We start from the raw sequence: 17,199 nt of genomic DNA on the forward strand, positions 1-17,199 counted from the left end.
CGAGTTTCCTCACTGGCAAACGGGACTAATGGCAGAAACCATCTTCCTGAGCTCTTGTGGAATTAACTAAGTTAATATACACCAAGCAACTAAACTATTGTTAAAAACCCTCTTGGCGTCACGACTGAAACTAGTCAGAGTTTTCATGATCATCTTCACCTGGAAAATACTCCCCAAATACAAAGTCATCGAGATTTCTTCTGACCATAATAAGCATTTGCCAGGGGCATCAGTATCTGTGCATGTGAAAAGGTCATTGGTGCCTTTACCTGCACAGAGGTGTGCCCTGCCTAGCATCCACATGAGCTGGGGTTGTAATTTAAGTACATGGGTAGGCTCTTTCTTATTACTTTCCCTTCTTCAATAGACTTCTCCTTTAGATCTGGAAACTGGAAGACTTGCTGCCACCATCATACCCCAGCATGACCACTCAGCCGCATCCCTTCTCCAGCTCTCGTCAGGGCTATCATCTTAGACACTTGGGGTAAATGAATGAGGCTCCAGGTTACAAAAACAAAACAAAGAGCACTGTATTTAACTGGCTTTCTCCTAGTATAGCTTCGGGAATCTAATCACACCTTGTACTTTTTAATTAGATGAGCCCCAAGTGCATATTCAAATAACTCTTCCCTGTCTTTATGTAGATTTTAAAGAGATGGGAGAGACGGGATAGGTTCTGGAATGGAGTTAGTTCCAAAGGAGCCGAGTCCCATACTGCATCCACTCCCGACTTCAGTCGTTCATTCCAAGCTCTGCAGCTCAGTTTAGGAACAGTTTTCACTCCTCAGACACTGAGGAGCTTTTCTGATATGCACTTGGCTCAGGGAACGGGGGATAATAGGATGTGAAATTTGGCCTCCTGGGCTTCCATCGCTGTGGAAGACACTTACTTAGCTGTGAGTCTCATTCTAAGGTGCCCTCTTGTGGCTTCTGGGAGGTAGTGACTGATGACAAGCTGGCCTGAGTTATGAAGCCAGATTAAATTATTCTTTTAATGGCCAACCTTAGAAACATAGCTGAACTCTCAAGACAATACTTAGATTCAATGTTCTGAAAGAAATACCAATACCCATAAATAAGTTTTTCCCACTTTCTAAAAAACAAACAGGTGAAGTAGGTGTGCAAACCAACTTCGGGGGTCATCTCAATCCTAAATAAAAACCACAAGGTAGTAGAGTTCTGCTGGTGCCTGTCCAGAAGAGGCTCTCACTTTGGGTAAATCTGGCTAGTCAGGGGTTTGTTAAGTGCAGAACAGAAAAAGAATTGATCATTCCAGATCTACTCGGGGTCTGGGAACAGTACTAATATTCCCTGGACGCAGACCAACACATGGGCATTCAGGACACAATAACTCAACACAGGAGAAATGTTAAAAGAGGTGCCAATTTATCCTCACACTGAGGGGGGAAATAACACACATACCTTCCCAAGGCAGTGCAGAGAATTAGCTTTGTTACAAAAGCTGGAGTAATATAAACTTGGAAGGGCAACAGGTTATAAAAACCCTATAAATTTATGTTCAGGCTTCCAAGCAATGCTCTCTTTTCACCCTTCTCCCCTCCCCACTACAATGAGACACAAAGTCTGGGGTTTGAGCATTGAAGGCTCAATCCTCGCCAAAGTGACCAAATTACAATCAAGGCTGAAGGATCTTGGCACCAGAAAGTTTCAACAGAATATCATCTACTGAGCCATCCCAGCCCATCTCCTCCAAAAGGGCTCAGAGAAAGTAGCCAGTATCTCATTAATTCTTAAGAAATATCTACGAAGGAGACCGAGGGAGGAGAATGCTTTCATACATCTCACAGAAGAGGAAACAAACAGAGATGATTCATAATTCAAAGTCAGATCACAGCATCTCAAGAGCAGAAGGATATTGGCGGGTCTCACAGATTTCCTGTCAGGCAAGCTTAGAACATAACTGGGAAGCTTATCAAAAAGTAGTGACCTCCTTGACAGAGGCCAAGAGAAAGAGGCTCTGACAATAGAGACAGACACTTGGAACCCAGTCAGAGCGCTGACCTTCTTGCTCAGGGACAAATGTAACTTAGGGAGAGTGTAAACACGGGTGCACTAACAGTGTAAACACTTATTTTACAGTGCAAGAAAGAGAACGCAAGCCAACCTGAGATGAAGTGCTTAATGCCAGAAGTGTCAGTACAGAAAGTTGTGGAATGCAGCTATAAATAATGGAACACAAGAATGGTCCGGAGATGTTCTACATTCTTGTGTGCGTGCGTGCGTGCGTGCGTGCGTGCGTGCGTGTGTGTGTGTGTGTGTGTGTGTGTGTTTTCCCAAGACAGGATTTCTCTGTGTAACATTCCTAGCTGTCCTGGAATTAGCTCTTGTAGACCAGGCTAGTCTCGAACTCAGAGATCTACCTACTTCTGCCCCCCGAGTGATGGGATTAAAGGCTTGTGCCACCACCAGCAGGCTCTAGATTCTTTTTAAGGCTGTTTTTTAAAAAACCAAAACAAAACACAGTCTCATATAGGGCAGTGTAGCCTCAAACCTATGGTCCTCTTGCTTCAGCTTCCCGGGTACCATGACTACAAGTGTGTGTCAAGACACCTGGAAAGATCTTCTTCCCAATCCTTTGACATGACAGTAGTTTATAAAACAAGAGATTAATATTAATGCCTACAAGTATTTTTATAATTATAATTTCCTTTTAGTCCCATAATAGTCATGTTAGAAAGTCGCTATTCTCAGTTTTATACAGAAAAGGTTGATGTGGGCAGACAGTGTGCTCAGAATGGACTGTACCTAGTGGCGGTGATATTGTCAGCTGTTGTGTTCTGTGCTCTGGTTCTCAGTTTGGTTACTGCTGTGTTTGTAGTGGCTGATAGGCCTGATGTGATGATGAGGATGGCAAACACCTGAGTGTGCAAAGTGTCCTGCCTAGGATTTTTTTTTTTATAGTTAATACACAAAATTCAATGGACTGACTCAAGGGAAACAATACACTTGAAATCTATGTGTTTCTTTGCCCTAATTGTACACAAGGCACATATTTTTCTTTAGGAATTTGAATCCTCCCCCCCCCCCAATAGAATACTAAAGAACACTTTGGATAATCTCGCAATGAAAAGAAACAGTTTAGACTTCACCAAGTGTAGCTTGTCTTGGCTTCTCTAGCATCGGCTGTTCCTGTTCATCAACTTCAATCATCTCAGCGAGAACTATGGCTATCAACAGTGTGGTGAATTAAAGAGGGAACTGCAGACATGTGCTGAAGATCTTGTGGGTCCTCTCCCATGCTCAGCAGTGCCATCTTCTCAGTTAGAGAGGCTCAAAGTCCTAGAAGTTTCTTCAGCCTTGGTTTCTATATCCTGATGAGAGAATGGAACTACACTATGAGTGGGTTTCCTTTTAATTCTTAGACCTCTGATTGGAGAACAAGATTACTGCCCAGTTTGAAAATTCATGTGTGTCTTAGTGTAAGACAGGATCAACAACGGGAAATGTAATCACCATTAGAAAGCTTGACATTAGAAGTTCTCCCCTGAGTTCGGCAGACTGGACAATAAAGTCCATCATTTCTGAAGCATGCATGTGGAATGCACAGGTCTACTTATGAGATTTGTACATTTCTGCCTCGATGTTTGCTGAGCCTCTCCTTCCAGAATTCAAAAAGCTAGATGCTTCAATACCCAGCACACACGGTTCTGCCTCCAGTTTAGGCATTATAAAAAGGCCTATTTGACACGTGTCCTTGAGGTCTTCTCATATGGGAACCATCTCATGATTATGCTGAAGGATTTGCCCCCTCCCAAGCTGAAATTTCTCTAAAAAGGCATGTTTATCTTCACTTCAGGAGAAAGGAAAACAGACATCTGACTCTAGAAGAGACCAAGGGATCTGCCTTGACGGCAATCTGGCCACAGGCATGGACGCTGAGCAGGCTCAAAGGGGCAGGTTTGTAGTCTTCTGGCATTGGTTTAGCTTTTTACTTTCTTTACAACTTAGAACCTCAACTTAAGGTAGGCTACAACGTTCACTGAAAACTCCAAACACCACCCCTCCTGGGAAGCCCACTGGACCCAGGTTGTTTGGCTCCATTTGTGGCGCACCCTCAAACATTGCATACATGCACGCAGGTTCTGTGGGGTGATGGAACCTCACCAAGGAGCAAACTTGCAGAGTTCAAAGGAAGCACATCCTTCCTTCAGACTAAGCAACAAAACAAATAATCAGGGACTAATGGCCTTAATTAAAGTCAGCTGTTGAATGGGCACACAATTAGGAGATAAGAAACTAGAATGAATGACCAAATATTAATGGATTTGAAAACAAATATTCATTTACAAAACCAGAAATAATTCATTTTAGGAGGAAACAACATGTTACCAAAACATCCAGAGAGAAACAAATTGAAGAAGCAATGGAGCAATACAATTGAAGAAAAAAATGGAAAACACAGAAGAATTTAATATGATATTGCACAAGACAATACTTGGAGAGTTTCTGGTTAGAGAAGCCTTGCTGGCAGAGGTAAACTGAGGGCATCTTAGGAGTGTAGGGATTTTCCTTCTGCCTTTCTTATAGTGATAGATGGCATCTAAAAAGCTAGACTGTCTCCTCCCCACCCCCATCCCCGCATCTATCTGTAAGAATCTAACTTTCCTGGAATCCATTTCAAGGTTTGTCAGTGACTTTTTGCCTGGTACTGTTCTTACAGAAGAACTTCAGTTGTTCTGTGTAATACATACTCTTAAGATTCATTCTGTGACAAGAGAGATGGATCAATGGTTAAGAGCACTTGCTGTCCTTCCAGTGAGCTTGGGTTTAAACGCTAGCACCCATGTTGGAGAGCCCATAACTCCTGTAACTCCAGTTCCAAGGGATCCAAGGCCCTCTTCCAGCCTCCGCAGGTACAGACATTCACACAAACAAATGCACACACACATATACACACAGAGAAATGCATATACAAACACATACACACAATTAAAAGTTTAAAAAAAGAAAAAAATGATTCATTACCATACCTAATTATTGAGATCACATTTTTCTCATGATAGAATATTTCTAGTGTACTTTATGGATGAATATTGTTGATCATGGTTTTAGGTCCATGGGAAATTTTAATATGGATCAGAAAACTACAATCAGGAATGTCTGGTTTTTCTTCTGTAAGTTGCAGCCCATTTCATGTAATATAATTATGTTTGTATCAGAACAGAGAGTATGAACTGACATGTGAGACCCGATCCACCACATAATATAAGAAGGAAGAAATCTGACACACATTTGAAACTCTCAGATCCCCATAGGCTTCACAGCACCCTGGCCAAGTGGATTTGGTAATGACAATTACATTTTTTAGAAAAGAGAAAATATGAGAAGGAAGACAACCACTCCCTCCAAGTTCACAGAGCCAATAGGCAACTGAACCTGGGTTCACCAAGCCCTTAGGACCACTCTGTTGCTAACAGAACAAGGCCAAGGAGCTGTGACAATGGCGGCGGCCATAGCGAACCACCATAGAATGTAGCCAGCAGCCATCAGACGGCCATGCAAAGCACCACAGAACGTGGCCAGCAGCCATCAGACGGCCATGGCAAACCACCACAGAACGTGTCAGCAGCCATCAGACGGCCATGGCAAACCACCACAGAACATGGCCAGCAGCCATCAGACGGCCATGGCAAACCACCACAGAACGTGGCCAGCAGCCATCAGACGGCCATGGCAAACCACCACAGAATGTGGCCAGCAGCCATCAGATGGCCATAGCAAACCACCACAGAACGTGGTCAGCAGCCATCAGACGGCCATGGCAAACCACCACAGAACATGCTAGCCTCCATCAGACGGCCATGGCAAACCACCACAGAACATGGCCAGCAGCCATCAGATGGCCAAAGCAACCACCATAGAACATGGCCAGCAGCCATCAGATGGCCATAGCAAACCATCACAGAACATGGCCAGCAGCCATCAGATGGCCATAGCAAACCATCACATGACCATAGCAACCACCACAGAACATGGCCAGCACATTACATGGCCATAGCAGCCATCACATGGCCATGGCAAACCACCACAGACTGTGGCCAGCAGCCATCAGACGGCCATAGCAAACCACCACAGACTGTGGCCAGCAGCCATCAGACGGCCATAGCAAACCACCACAGAACGTGGCCAGCAGCCATCACATGGCCATAGCAAACTATCACAGAATGTGGCCAGCAGCCATCAGACGGCCATAGCAACCACCACAGAACGTGGCCAGCAGCCATCACATGGCCATAGCAAACCACCACAGAATGTGGCCAGCAGCCATCAGAGAATGTGGATGGATTGCATACCACAGACCACGTACAACATGAGCTCATTTCATTATCACAGAAGGGCTTGATGTGAGGCTCTTGTATTAGCCAGCTTCTGTGCACAATAACAAGATACCTGAGGATTCCTAAAGCAAATAACGTAGAAAGAGAAAGGGCTTTATTTTTACCCATTATTCCATGTGTTCTAATGCCAAAATCCTGTGTCTATTTTTTGCTTCAGGTCCTTGGCAAAGGCAGCATATCAGGGTAGGAGAACACGGCAGACCCAACTTCTCTGCCCACCTCATGCACTGAAAGTGATGAGAGACTAGGGTCCTACAATCCTATTGAGGGTATGTCCTCAGTGACTTAGGGACCTTCTACTGGCACTGTATCCTAAAGGTGCCAGTAGTACCACCCTGGGAACCAAAGTTTTACCAAATGGGCCTTTGGGAGATTTACTACATCATAGCAGATATCATCTTGTACTACACACCTCAGGGATTAGGAGAGAGGAAGAGCTGGCACCTTTCCTTGGGTCACAGTGTTTACCTGGGGGTATGATGGGGCCTCACGTCTGCCTGATTGCTTGATGATGCAAAGTTGTTCTACAGATGACTAGTGGCTTTTGGTTTTTAAATCCTCATGCCCTTACCCAGAAGTTATCTCCCCAATGGGACTTGCCTTGAAAACACCATTTCAAAGTGCAGATCCCACCCGCCCCTTGCCTATGCTGATTCTCTCACCTTGCTCTACTGTAGGATTGCCAAGGTTTGCTCGTATTAATGACTGTTAAACTCCGCAGGGCAATAACCATTTTAGGGTTGGTTTTTCTCCCTCTCACACATTGCTAATATTTACAAAGAGCTGTCTAATAGAACTTACTGTTACCATATTTAGTAGCTACTGAAGAAAACTAGCTAGTGTAAAGGACAGAACATTCCATTTTGCTTGTTCTCACGTTCGAGCACAGACTTAGAACACTGCCCTCTGCCATAGAGTCTAATAAACTGGTTCTATGGATGAGATAAATTTGCAGGTATGTATGCATGAGCGAGTCCACAGAAACCTTTGTGTACATGCGTTTAGAGGTCAGAGTCTTGACTGTGGTGTCTTCTTTAGCTATTCTACACCTTAGTTTTTGAGACAGGGTCTCCCACTGAACTAGAGTTGACTATACTGGTTGGTCATCAAGCCCCAGGGATCCTCCTATCTCTGTCTTTCTAGTGCCAGTATTCCCCTTTTGTCCGGGCGGCGACCCTGGGCTGCCTGGAATCCCTGATCCTGTGCACTGACATTCCATCTGAACTGGTGAGTGAATGCGGACCCTGGGGCAACCTGCCCTGGAAGAGAGCACAGACCCCCTCCCCCCAGCTCCCTCTGCAGGCTTGTCTCTGTTTCTCGCATCCCTGCCTCTCCCAAGCCTTCCCTAGTGTTCTCAGGTGTCCTGCTCCTGTTCTAAGGCCATCCACCCAAAGGGGTCAGACTCTGGCCTCCAGGCAGGTCTGAGGATTCCTGCAAGGGAGTGCGGGCTTCTTCAGATTGTGACGCAAGGAATAGGTCCTCCTCTGGCACTGGGGAGATCCAACCAGTTTCAGTCACAGCAAAGATTGGTCTAGGACACCAAGCGCCTCCGGGCTCCTTTTGAAGGAAGAGATGGGCAGGCGCCAATGCAGGAGCTCCTCCAACAACATGAAAGGCAACATGACATCACCACAATCCAGACATCCTGAAACAACAAGAATTGAACACCCTACCCCAGAAGATATAGAAGAAACTGACCTTAAACAGTACTTTATGAAAATAATAGAGGACCTTAAACAGGAGGTAAAAAACTGCCATAAAGAAATGGAGATGACAAACAAAAAGGTAGACTAAATAAATAAATCTCTCAAAGATACCCAAGAAAAACAAGAAAAACAAGAAAAAGCAATCAAACAGGTAAGGGAAACAGTACAAGACCTGATAAATGAAATGGAGGTATTGAAGAAAACACAATCTGAGGGAAGACTGGAAATAGTGCCAGTATTACAGGCACTCACTCTACACATTACTTTTTAGATCCCCTGGGGATCAAATTCAGATCCTCATGTTTATGGACAAGGTGCTTTACCAACTGAGCAATCACCCCAGTCCTATGAGATCTATTTTTCGGGTGGAATACAAATGACTTTCACTAACAGCAATTTAAATACATTTTTAATAGAATTAATGACTATAGTTGTGCTGGCTAGTTTTATGTCAACTCGACACAAGCTAGGGTCAACAGAGAGACGGGAGCCTCAGTTGAGAAGATGCCTTCATAAGATCCAGCAATAGGCAATCTGAGGGCATTTTCTTAATTAGTGATCAATGTAGGAGGGCCAGCTCATTGCAGGTGGGGTCACTCCAGGCTAGTGGTCCTGGGTTCCATAAGAAAGCAAGATGAGCAAGCCATGAGGGGCAAACTAGTAGGCAACACTCCTCCATGGCCTCTACATCAGCTCCTGTCTCCAGGTTCCTGCCCCGTCTGAATCCCTGTCCCCACTTCCGTCAATGATGAACAGTGAGGGACAAGGAAGCAGAAGACTAATAGATCTTTTCTTCCACAAGTTTCTTTGGTCATGGCATTTTGTCACAGCAACAGTGACCCTAACGAACACAAACAATAGTTCAGAATGACATTTAAAAATTCAGAAGATAAAAACCAACACAGCAAGCCTAGGTTTCTTAAACTAACTGGATCCCTTTGCCATCTAAGCTTAGATTATCTTTTCGGGAAAGAGCAGCAACCAGCAGGATGAGGGAATTCCCATATGTCTATGATTACAATGATGATGGCACAGTACCTTTTTGACTTTGTTCTTCTTCTCGTAGCTCTCTGACAGGGGTTTTTTCTTCTGTTGAGTTGTGTCTTTGGAGAATAAATATTCAAACTCACTGGTGTCCCTGATATGAGGTTCTTCTAAGGAGTCCCATAAAGTTGGTGTGGCATCTTGGCTTGAAAGAGAAAGCACCAAGTTAACTGTAGGAAGAGGGAATAGTCTAATTTGATGAAATCTTTCTCTAATGCGCTTTTTAGCAAATGTAAAATCCTGGTAATGCTTGGATAAAAGCTTCTCATGTCACACATTTTAGAAGTCAAAATATGTAACAGGATATTTTAACCTACATATTCATGTAAACATACAAAAACTATGATGGTCATTAGTTCAGTACAAGAGCTCTGGAGAAGGCCCTTAGGACTAGAATTTCTGGGGTTGATGTTTGGGGCCGTGCAAACCGCTCCTCTCTCAGCTGTGGCATGTCAAGAAGGCAAAAATAGCATCACAGGGAGGCAGAAGGGATAATAATCAGTTCTATACATGGGCAAGAACGTTCTTAAAAATGTATTATAGTTTACTTTTTCATCTTGTGCACACGCACATATAGGAGAGATATATATGTGGGAAAAAGACACGTGGGCCATGGCATGCATGTGCAGGTCAGAGGGCAATTTCAGTGCTTCCACCACATGGGACGCTGCAATCAAATTCAAGTTATCAGACTGGACAGCAAGCATCCTCCTCCCATAAAGCCATTCCACAGGTCCAAAGTCATTCTTCAGAGGACTGGAAATGGAACAGGAAGGTAAAGATGTCCCCCCCCCCCCTTGGGATTTTAAAGACAGTTTTCAGGATTGAATCAGGTCATTTCAGTCCAAAGGCTGACCAGTCAGCTGCTCATCTGCCACACAAAACCATGACATTTTGTCGTGCATCAGTCACCCTGCCCCCATGGGATTTCAACTAAAGCATCCATGGGGAATTTGTATTTTATTTTTCATAAATAGTCTGTTATGAAGCAGTGAACAAGCAGCTGCCAGAAATCAAGTATATCAGAACCACCTCTAAGAGCTGGCATGTGCCTTCTGCACATTGGTGGAACTGAAATGCTTTCTCAAGGTTACTATTAATGCCAAAAAGTTGCCTGGTCTACAAGAGCTAGTTCCAGGACAGGCTCCAAAGCCACAGAGAAACCCTGTCTCGAAAAACCAAAAAAAAAAAAAAAAAAAAAAAGGTAAATTTCTTTTATATTGATTTTTCAAATACGTGAGCATGGCATGAATGATCCATAACACCTAACAGTATTTATCTTTGTTTCAATATATATTTTTGTTTCAATTAAAACTAATAATAAAGTTAAGTTTATATCATATACTATATAGTCTACTTCACATAGAGTAAACATATTTGTTATATTATTAAATCATTTGGTACCAAATCATGATTTTCATACTTAAAGCAGTTGGGCTCAGAGGTATAAAATTTTTATTGAGGGACTCGTGAAGAAAGAACCTGAATGTGTCACACTGGCAGGGAGTGGCCATGCTGTGGTCTTAACACATCACAGAGGAGACAAAGCCGACACATCCATCAAGTCAGGCACGCCTAATGTCCTGTTCATCTATTTTTCATTTCATTTGAAAGTGAAGCACTGGATTTATGGTGTTTGCAGAACCTGCCCAACCAACATAACTAATGTAAGCTTGTGTGTTTGACTGTTTTCCATTAAAAAAAAAAAGTAGAAAATGAGAAGAGAAAAAAAAATCAACGATTTTCCCCCAATTCTCATTTACTCTGCCTTGAACAGTGGATGAAGGGCCTGTCCTCCCAGCATGAGGTTTTATGATGCTATGCCTATGGCTTTGGTTGCTCATGACATCTCTTGGAGGGATGAAGTGAAGGCACGCAAGTGAGAAACAGGTGTGAGCCAGTTCCATGTGCGGTCAGAACAAGCAGGTCCAGGGCTCACAGGTGGGATTCATCACTGGCGAGTGACTGCAATGAGCTGAGAGCACTAATAAAGAAACCCAACTCAAATATTCTGGGAAATCATCTCTTAGGAAATATCTAAATCTCAAATGAGAAATGGCAAACTAGCACGTTAGTGTTAGTGTTGGGGACTATTTTAGGATCATCTTTTTTTTTTTAACCATTCATTTGGGAAATAATAGAACACTTTTATCAGCACTAAATAAATACATCTAGAAATTTCCACAAGTAAACTCTTGACCCTTAGTTTTTGGCAGGAGGACTTGGGACAATATGAAATACATCATCAACTCTGTTCATCAAATGCCTGGGTTGGTAGTATTTCCCCTGCTCTTATAGTGGTTTCCAATTTTTTTATAATTGTGAACTATATGTTATTTTGTTTAGTTGTCTTGCCTTCCTTGAGAAGAATTTTACAAAAGCTTGAAAATTCAGTACCACCATTTTGAATTGGGGAATAAGCTTTTAAAATGTAGTTCTATTATTATCATCATTATACATTCTTTGCAAACAATTTTCAAATCTAGAAAGTGGTCAAGAAACAAGTCAATATTTCTCTCATTGTCCTCCTGAGAGATTCAGAAATAAATCAAGAAATCTAAGTCTAACTTGTTTGGATGGAGGTTTCCAAGTCATCCCGACTTTCTGCCTTATAGGTCCTATTCAATACCATTCACAAATGAAAGGTTCTCTCCACACCAGCTCTTCACACATGCTACTTTCTTTGGAGGTCAAGCATGAATACAGCTGTAAGAGAAGTCTTATGAACAGAGTTCAAAGGGGGGAGTTATATTTTAAGACTCTCTTCTGATCTAACCAATGAATAACACAACCATCTCAGCATTTTTACCAGAAAATGAAAAGCATACCCATAACTGCTAAATATCCAGATTCAACTGAAGCCCCTCCAGATTAGTGAAGCTTTGAAAGTATCTTCAGGAACCTTTTCAAAGAGAATTAACCAAAGGCGGGAAGATCAACCCTGCATATGAGTACATTATCCCACAGGCTCATGGCCATGATGGAATAAAGGAGATTTCTGGTATGATCTCTTTCTCTCCTTCCTGCCCAGGAGATGAGCTACCCCACTGTGCTACACCTTCACTGGCATGATAGACTGGAATCTCTGAGACCATAAGCTAAAATAAATTCTTTCACACTTTTCTCAGGTATTTGTCATAGTGATAGGAAAAAAAATGACCGACACCAGATGACAAGTCTGGTTATCAAAAACCAAGAAAGGGCATCATAAAAGATATTGTAGTAACCCTCAGTGACTAACAGCACAGAGAGACTGCTCCAATTTCTTTTTAAGAATTCAACTAATACAGTGGTGTTAGAGTTGGCCCTCGCCCAGACCTGGACTCTTCTCCAGTCCATGAAATGGAATGCTTACCTTGATGAGGACATACTGAACACATCCTCCCAGAGGAGTTTGCAAAGACTATCCACCCCCCACCCCTGACACTCTAAGCTTGTGTACGCAAGGCATTCAACATATTAAGTTTAAGAATGGGTGCTACTCAATGTAAATATTGAACTGTCCATAATGAAACAGCACTTGGGAAGAATCCTGTGAGTGTGCAACAGAGAACGGGTCAAGGGTGAGCTTACCTCTTATCACTTATTTGTATTCTAGTCCAATACAAAGGCTTCATGGGACAGCTGGGCTCAATGGCTGGTTTACGAGGACACTGGCTAGAAGAAGAGCTGAGTCCAAAGGAGAGTCCAGGAGGAGGTGGGGGTGTAAGTCCTGGGGGAGGAGGGGGAGGAGGAGGAGGAGGAAGCCCCCCACTGTTAGGGAGAGCCAGCACATTAGGAAGTGGTGGTGGGGGAGGAGGTGGGGGAGGTCCAGCACTTGGTGGCAAGGGAGGTGGTGGAGGAGGTGGAGGAGGAGGTGGTGGTGGCCCGGCACTCACAGGTGATATGGGTGGTGCTGGTGGCACAGGTCCAAGTCCAGTCGGGAGAGGTGGAGGGGGAGGAATGAGAGGGGGAGGAGGAGGAGGTGTGGAGGGAGGAGGTGATTTCTTCTGCTGACTAGACGAGATGCCCTCCTCTGTCTGAAGAGGTGCATGGCTGTCTTTGCTGTCTTTTGTGGGAGAGAGCTGGGTTAACGAGATATTCAACTTCTTGGGTACTATCTGGTTATTTCTGGCTGCCTTGTTTTCACCTTCACAGGGCTTCAGGAACGTCTCTCTGTCTGTCTGGATGCACACATTTCTGAAGGCCTTTGGGGGACAGTCGTCATCGGTGGAGATGCAGGCGTCTCTCATCTCTTCACATCCTCCTCCCCAGCGGTGGTCTAACTGTTGCTTGAGATTTTCAATGGTTTCTTCAAGTCTTGCTGTTATCAATGCATGCTCACCCCGGATGTGAAATGTCTTGAGTTCAAATTGAGCCTGCAAGGAAAAAAAAATCAATCAGAAAGTAAGAATTTAATGATAACAAATGTCTAGTAGGCATTCAACAGTACCATGAATGTGTGAATATGCTCTTTAAAGCAGTGATTCTCAACCTCCCTAATGCTGTGGCCTTTTAATAAGTTCCTCATGTTGTAGTGATGCTCAAAAATAAAATTATTTTGTTGCAATTTCATAACCTACTCTTGCTGTTGTTATAAATTGCAGTGCATATACTTTTGGAGATAGAGGTTTGTCAAAGGGATAGCGACCCACAGGTTAAGAATCACTGTCTTAAGGAATAGCCTATGTAATGCAGAGAAATAGAGACATTTGTTTGTGAATCCAAGAGGGTACAAATCTTCATCTCAGACTTTTCTAGGAGCTCTTGGAAAACTTCATCCTGTCTGAGTTTATGGGAGATTACTGTCATGAGTTAAAGTTTAGAACAAATCTTCTACTTAAGAACTTTTACTCAATTTTAATATAGAATGCAGAAGAAATTAATTTGATAGAGGTTTGGACATGCTTGAATGTATCTTTTATAGCCTTTGGTGTGGATTGAGAATAAGAAAAGTATGCGGGGTAGGGGAGGCCATCCAGAGCTCGTGCTGGTGTAGGGCTGCTGTTCTCTGTGATCCTTAGAGAGCCTCCCCCGTCAGCTTTCCATGGCCCTGCTGCAGAAACAGGAGGTATGAAGACGAGCGATGGTACTTTATATTGTCTGGTTTTTGTTTTTTGTTTTTTAAGTTTCCAGATAAAAGCTGACCAGTGTGGCTGTTTGGGTCAATTTCTCCCTGCTGGCCCTCATCCAGATAATTAGCTCCACTGGATGACGTCAGAGGACACTGGATGGCATCTCTATTTCTGTACCCCAGCAGTGAGCACAGCATTGGAAAGGAAGATAGATAAAATGGCGGAAACAGTCAGACATACACTCTCTGTCTCAAGGGCCTTGCTTAATGGCCAATCAAGTCTTTCTATGCTGTAACCTCAGCCCACAGATATGTAGAAACAGCTACATACAAGGGTATAATCCTTTACATTAAATTGTTAAAGAAATGTGCTTAATGATCTAATTAGCAAGGTTAAATAAAAAGGGAAGCCTTCTGCCTTCACTGAGATACATTTTACCTATTTTTTTTTAACTAGGTTCAAATTTTCCCAATATTGACTCTGACAAATCAATCCCCAAGTAGCAGAAGAAATTAGAGACAAAAGTTTCTGATGGATAATCTTCCCATTCTTAAACACAGTATCCCCAGGGAAACTCTAAAGGAAGTGGAGAGAGCAGCACTAGGATGTGCAGCCGGGTGGATGGGTTAAGTCTGGATTCACCTCTCTATCCCATGTCTAAACTTTGCTGCTCTCTAGGTCTCTGCTTTAGCCTAACTGTTTCTTCATTTGTAAAGGAGAGGTAACAGTGAGACATTTCTGGTCTTGTTTGTTTTTGTTTTTAATGATAAAATGAGATGATTCATGTAAATCAGGAAACTTCCATCGGTATTAATAGCAATGACATTAGAATAAGAGCTTCATAAATAATTATTTTTGTAAATTTTCGTTAACACTTTGGATGAATGAAGGCACAAGACTAGGAAAAGCAGAAGTCATCAATATGACCAAATATACTATAAATACAAAAGTATGCCCAATTTTCATGTGTTCTACTACCAAGTGCCTGCAAACAACTCAGAGCTTCAAACAACTGCGTAGCTAAGGTTACCTTTGTTTTAGCATCATTCCAGACCCAACACTTCTCTCTCCATCTCTCCTACACCCTACTGCAATTTCTACTTGGAATTACACACCAACATTTTATTTTCACTTCTGTGGCGACTTTAGTTTTGTCAAACAAAATAATGTCATATTGCTGTTCCTCCCTAAACCCATTTTCAAGACAAGTTTTTGTATTGGCATGTATTACTGAGTGGATCAATACTGACAAGTCAAGACACGACTTAAGACTCAGCCTCTTACAGATACGAAATAACTGCAGAGACATGCATTCCCTAAAGAACATCCCCCCCCCCATAAGATAACTGAGCAGCATCTATAATTGTAGGCCTATCCCACCTCTGATGATATGTGCTCTTATGCATTGTTTTGGAAGCTGAGTTTAAATGCGTGAGCTTGCTGAAGTAGGCTGAAGAGCAGTTGGGCAGGTTAAGGTCTCTCTACCATAGTTTCCCTTTAAGAAAACTGAGGATAACAGCCATGATGGGCAGATGAGTTCCTGTTTGTAAAACCAGGTATTAAGGAGCATGAAGAACAAAGTACCATGTAAGTCCTCTGCCACTGCTGTTGCCTTTTGCAACGCCAGGCACACCAGAGACCAATGACCACCTCTGTGCATTGTGAAGTCACTAGACATGATTCCTAGTGCAATGGTCTACCTATCCATGCTTCAGAAGTATTCTTTAGATTCCCCAGCTGTCAGGTTTTTCCTCACCCCCCTCTTTTCCTTCACAGCAGAGCTTTTGGGAGTAAAAAACAAGAACGAAACATAAAATGTCACCCAGTGTTTGCTGTGTCCACTTTCTCATCTGCATTCTTGGAGCCAAATTACAGCTGGCGTCTGTCCACCATTCTATGAGAACTTATGGGATTTATTCAGCATTTTTCAGTGGATTTCCCCTGTCCTCTCTATTTGTGCTGACTGCAGCTGGTGCCTTGAAATTGAACTTCGCTGGAATCCTGATTCCACACCACAATCCCCCTTCTCCAGGTATTTTTTTCTCCTACCTCTCTGCTCTCTCCAGTCAGCCCTGAAGTTCTTTCCCCTTTATTCATCAGACATTGATCTGCAAGGCATCTGTTTGCCATTCTTTTTCTCACATTGTATTCTCTCTGTACAATGTTTTCTGTATTCAAGCAATATATGAAATTCACTCAGTGGTATGCTGCATCTTCTAAATTGGCACCTTCAGACTGTGATTCCAACTGTCCTTCAGATTAATGTACCTGCATATTTAATCAACTACCAGAGATTCCACTAGTCTGAAACAGAGCTCATGAGTGGCAAACTACAGTTTCTCCTCTGGCATTCCTCTTATGTCGCCTGGCATCATCTGTGCACTGTGTGGGCTCCTTGTTCTCACCCAGTTTCTGATTTAGTCCTGTGTGTCCATCCATGTCAGCTAAGCCTTTCGCTGGGCCTTTTTTTCCCTCTCTTTTTAAAAATCAGAACAATGGTTAAAATCTATCTGATTTTATTTGCTTCTTTTAAACTTCAATTTAACCAACTCTGATTCCAGGAAGATTTTTCTCAAAAAAAATTTTTTAATTTGTTTTATTCCTTAAGACCCTCTTCCACACTTAATTATTACTTACAGACTTGAATGGAAAAATTACCCTAGGTCACTCCACTGATTGCTTTTCTGCCTTTTGTGCACTTTGGGCCCTTGCCCCTTGCTGAGATGTGCCATGGACTCCAGGCTTATTTATCTCCATACCTCTCCCAGGATCATGCTCTTTCATGAAATATTGTCCTCTCTGGACTCCTTTTCTTTGCAACAAACATCCAAGGAAAGATTACCAAGAGTAGATTAACCAGTGTAGATTCCATAAGTATGTTCTATATAAGTTGTACTCACTGGCATGGGGGATGGATGAATAAGAAGGCAAGCAATGAATTCCCAGGCACTCCACACCAACATGCTAAGGTCATGACGAGAAATCCTACCGATCTCTAAGATTTAATGCCCACCTGCTCCCTTACCCACAAACAAA

The 17,199-nt window shown here is 42.9% G+C and overlaps 1 protein-coding gene across 3 annotated transcripts in view; it reads right to left on the bottom strand.

Moving 5' to 3' along the window:
• The window catches only part of Fmn1 (formin 1), a 330,990-nt gene that overhangs the window by 163,956 nt on the left and 149,835 nt on the right, over positions 1–17,199 (bottom strand). For all 3 annotated transcript variants that reach the window (XM_038330188.1, XM_038330186.1, XM_038330189.1), the window contains 2 exons: positions 12,683–13,467; positions 9,104–9,254 (listed from right to left, as the gene is read on the bottom strand). In XM_038330188.1, the coding sequence (XP_038186116.1) occupies positions 9,104–9,254; positions 12,683–13,467 (936 nt within the window). The remainder of the gene's footprint in view (positions 1–9,103; positions 9,255–12,682; positions 13,468–17,199) is intronic.

This window comes from Arvicola amphibius, chromosome 5 (assembly GCF_903992535.2).
Source record: "Arvicola amphibius chromosome 5, mArvAmp1.2, whole genome shotgun sequence".
NCBI lineage: Eukaryota > Metazoa > Chordata > Mammalia > Rodentia > Cricetidae > Arvicola > Arvicola amphibius.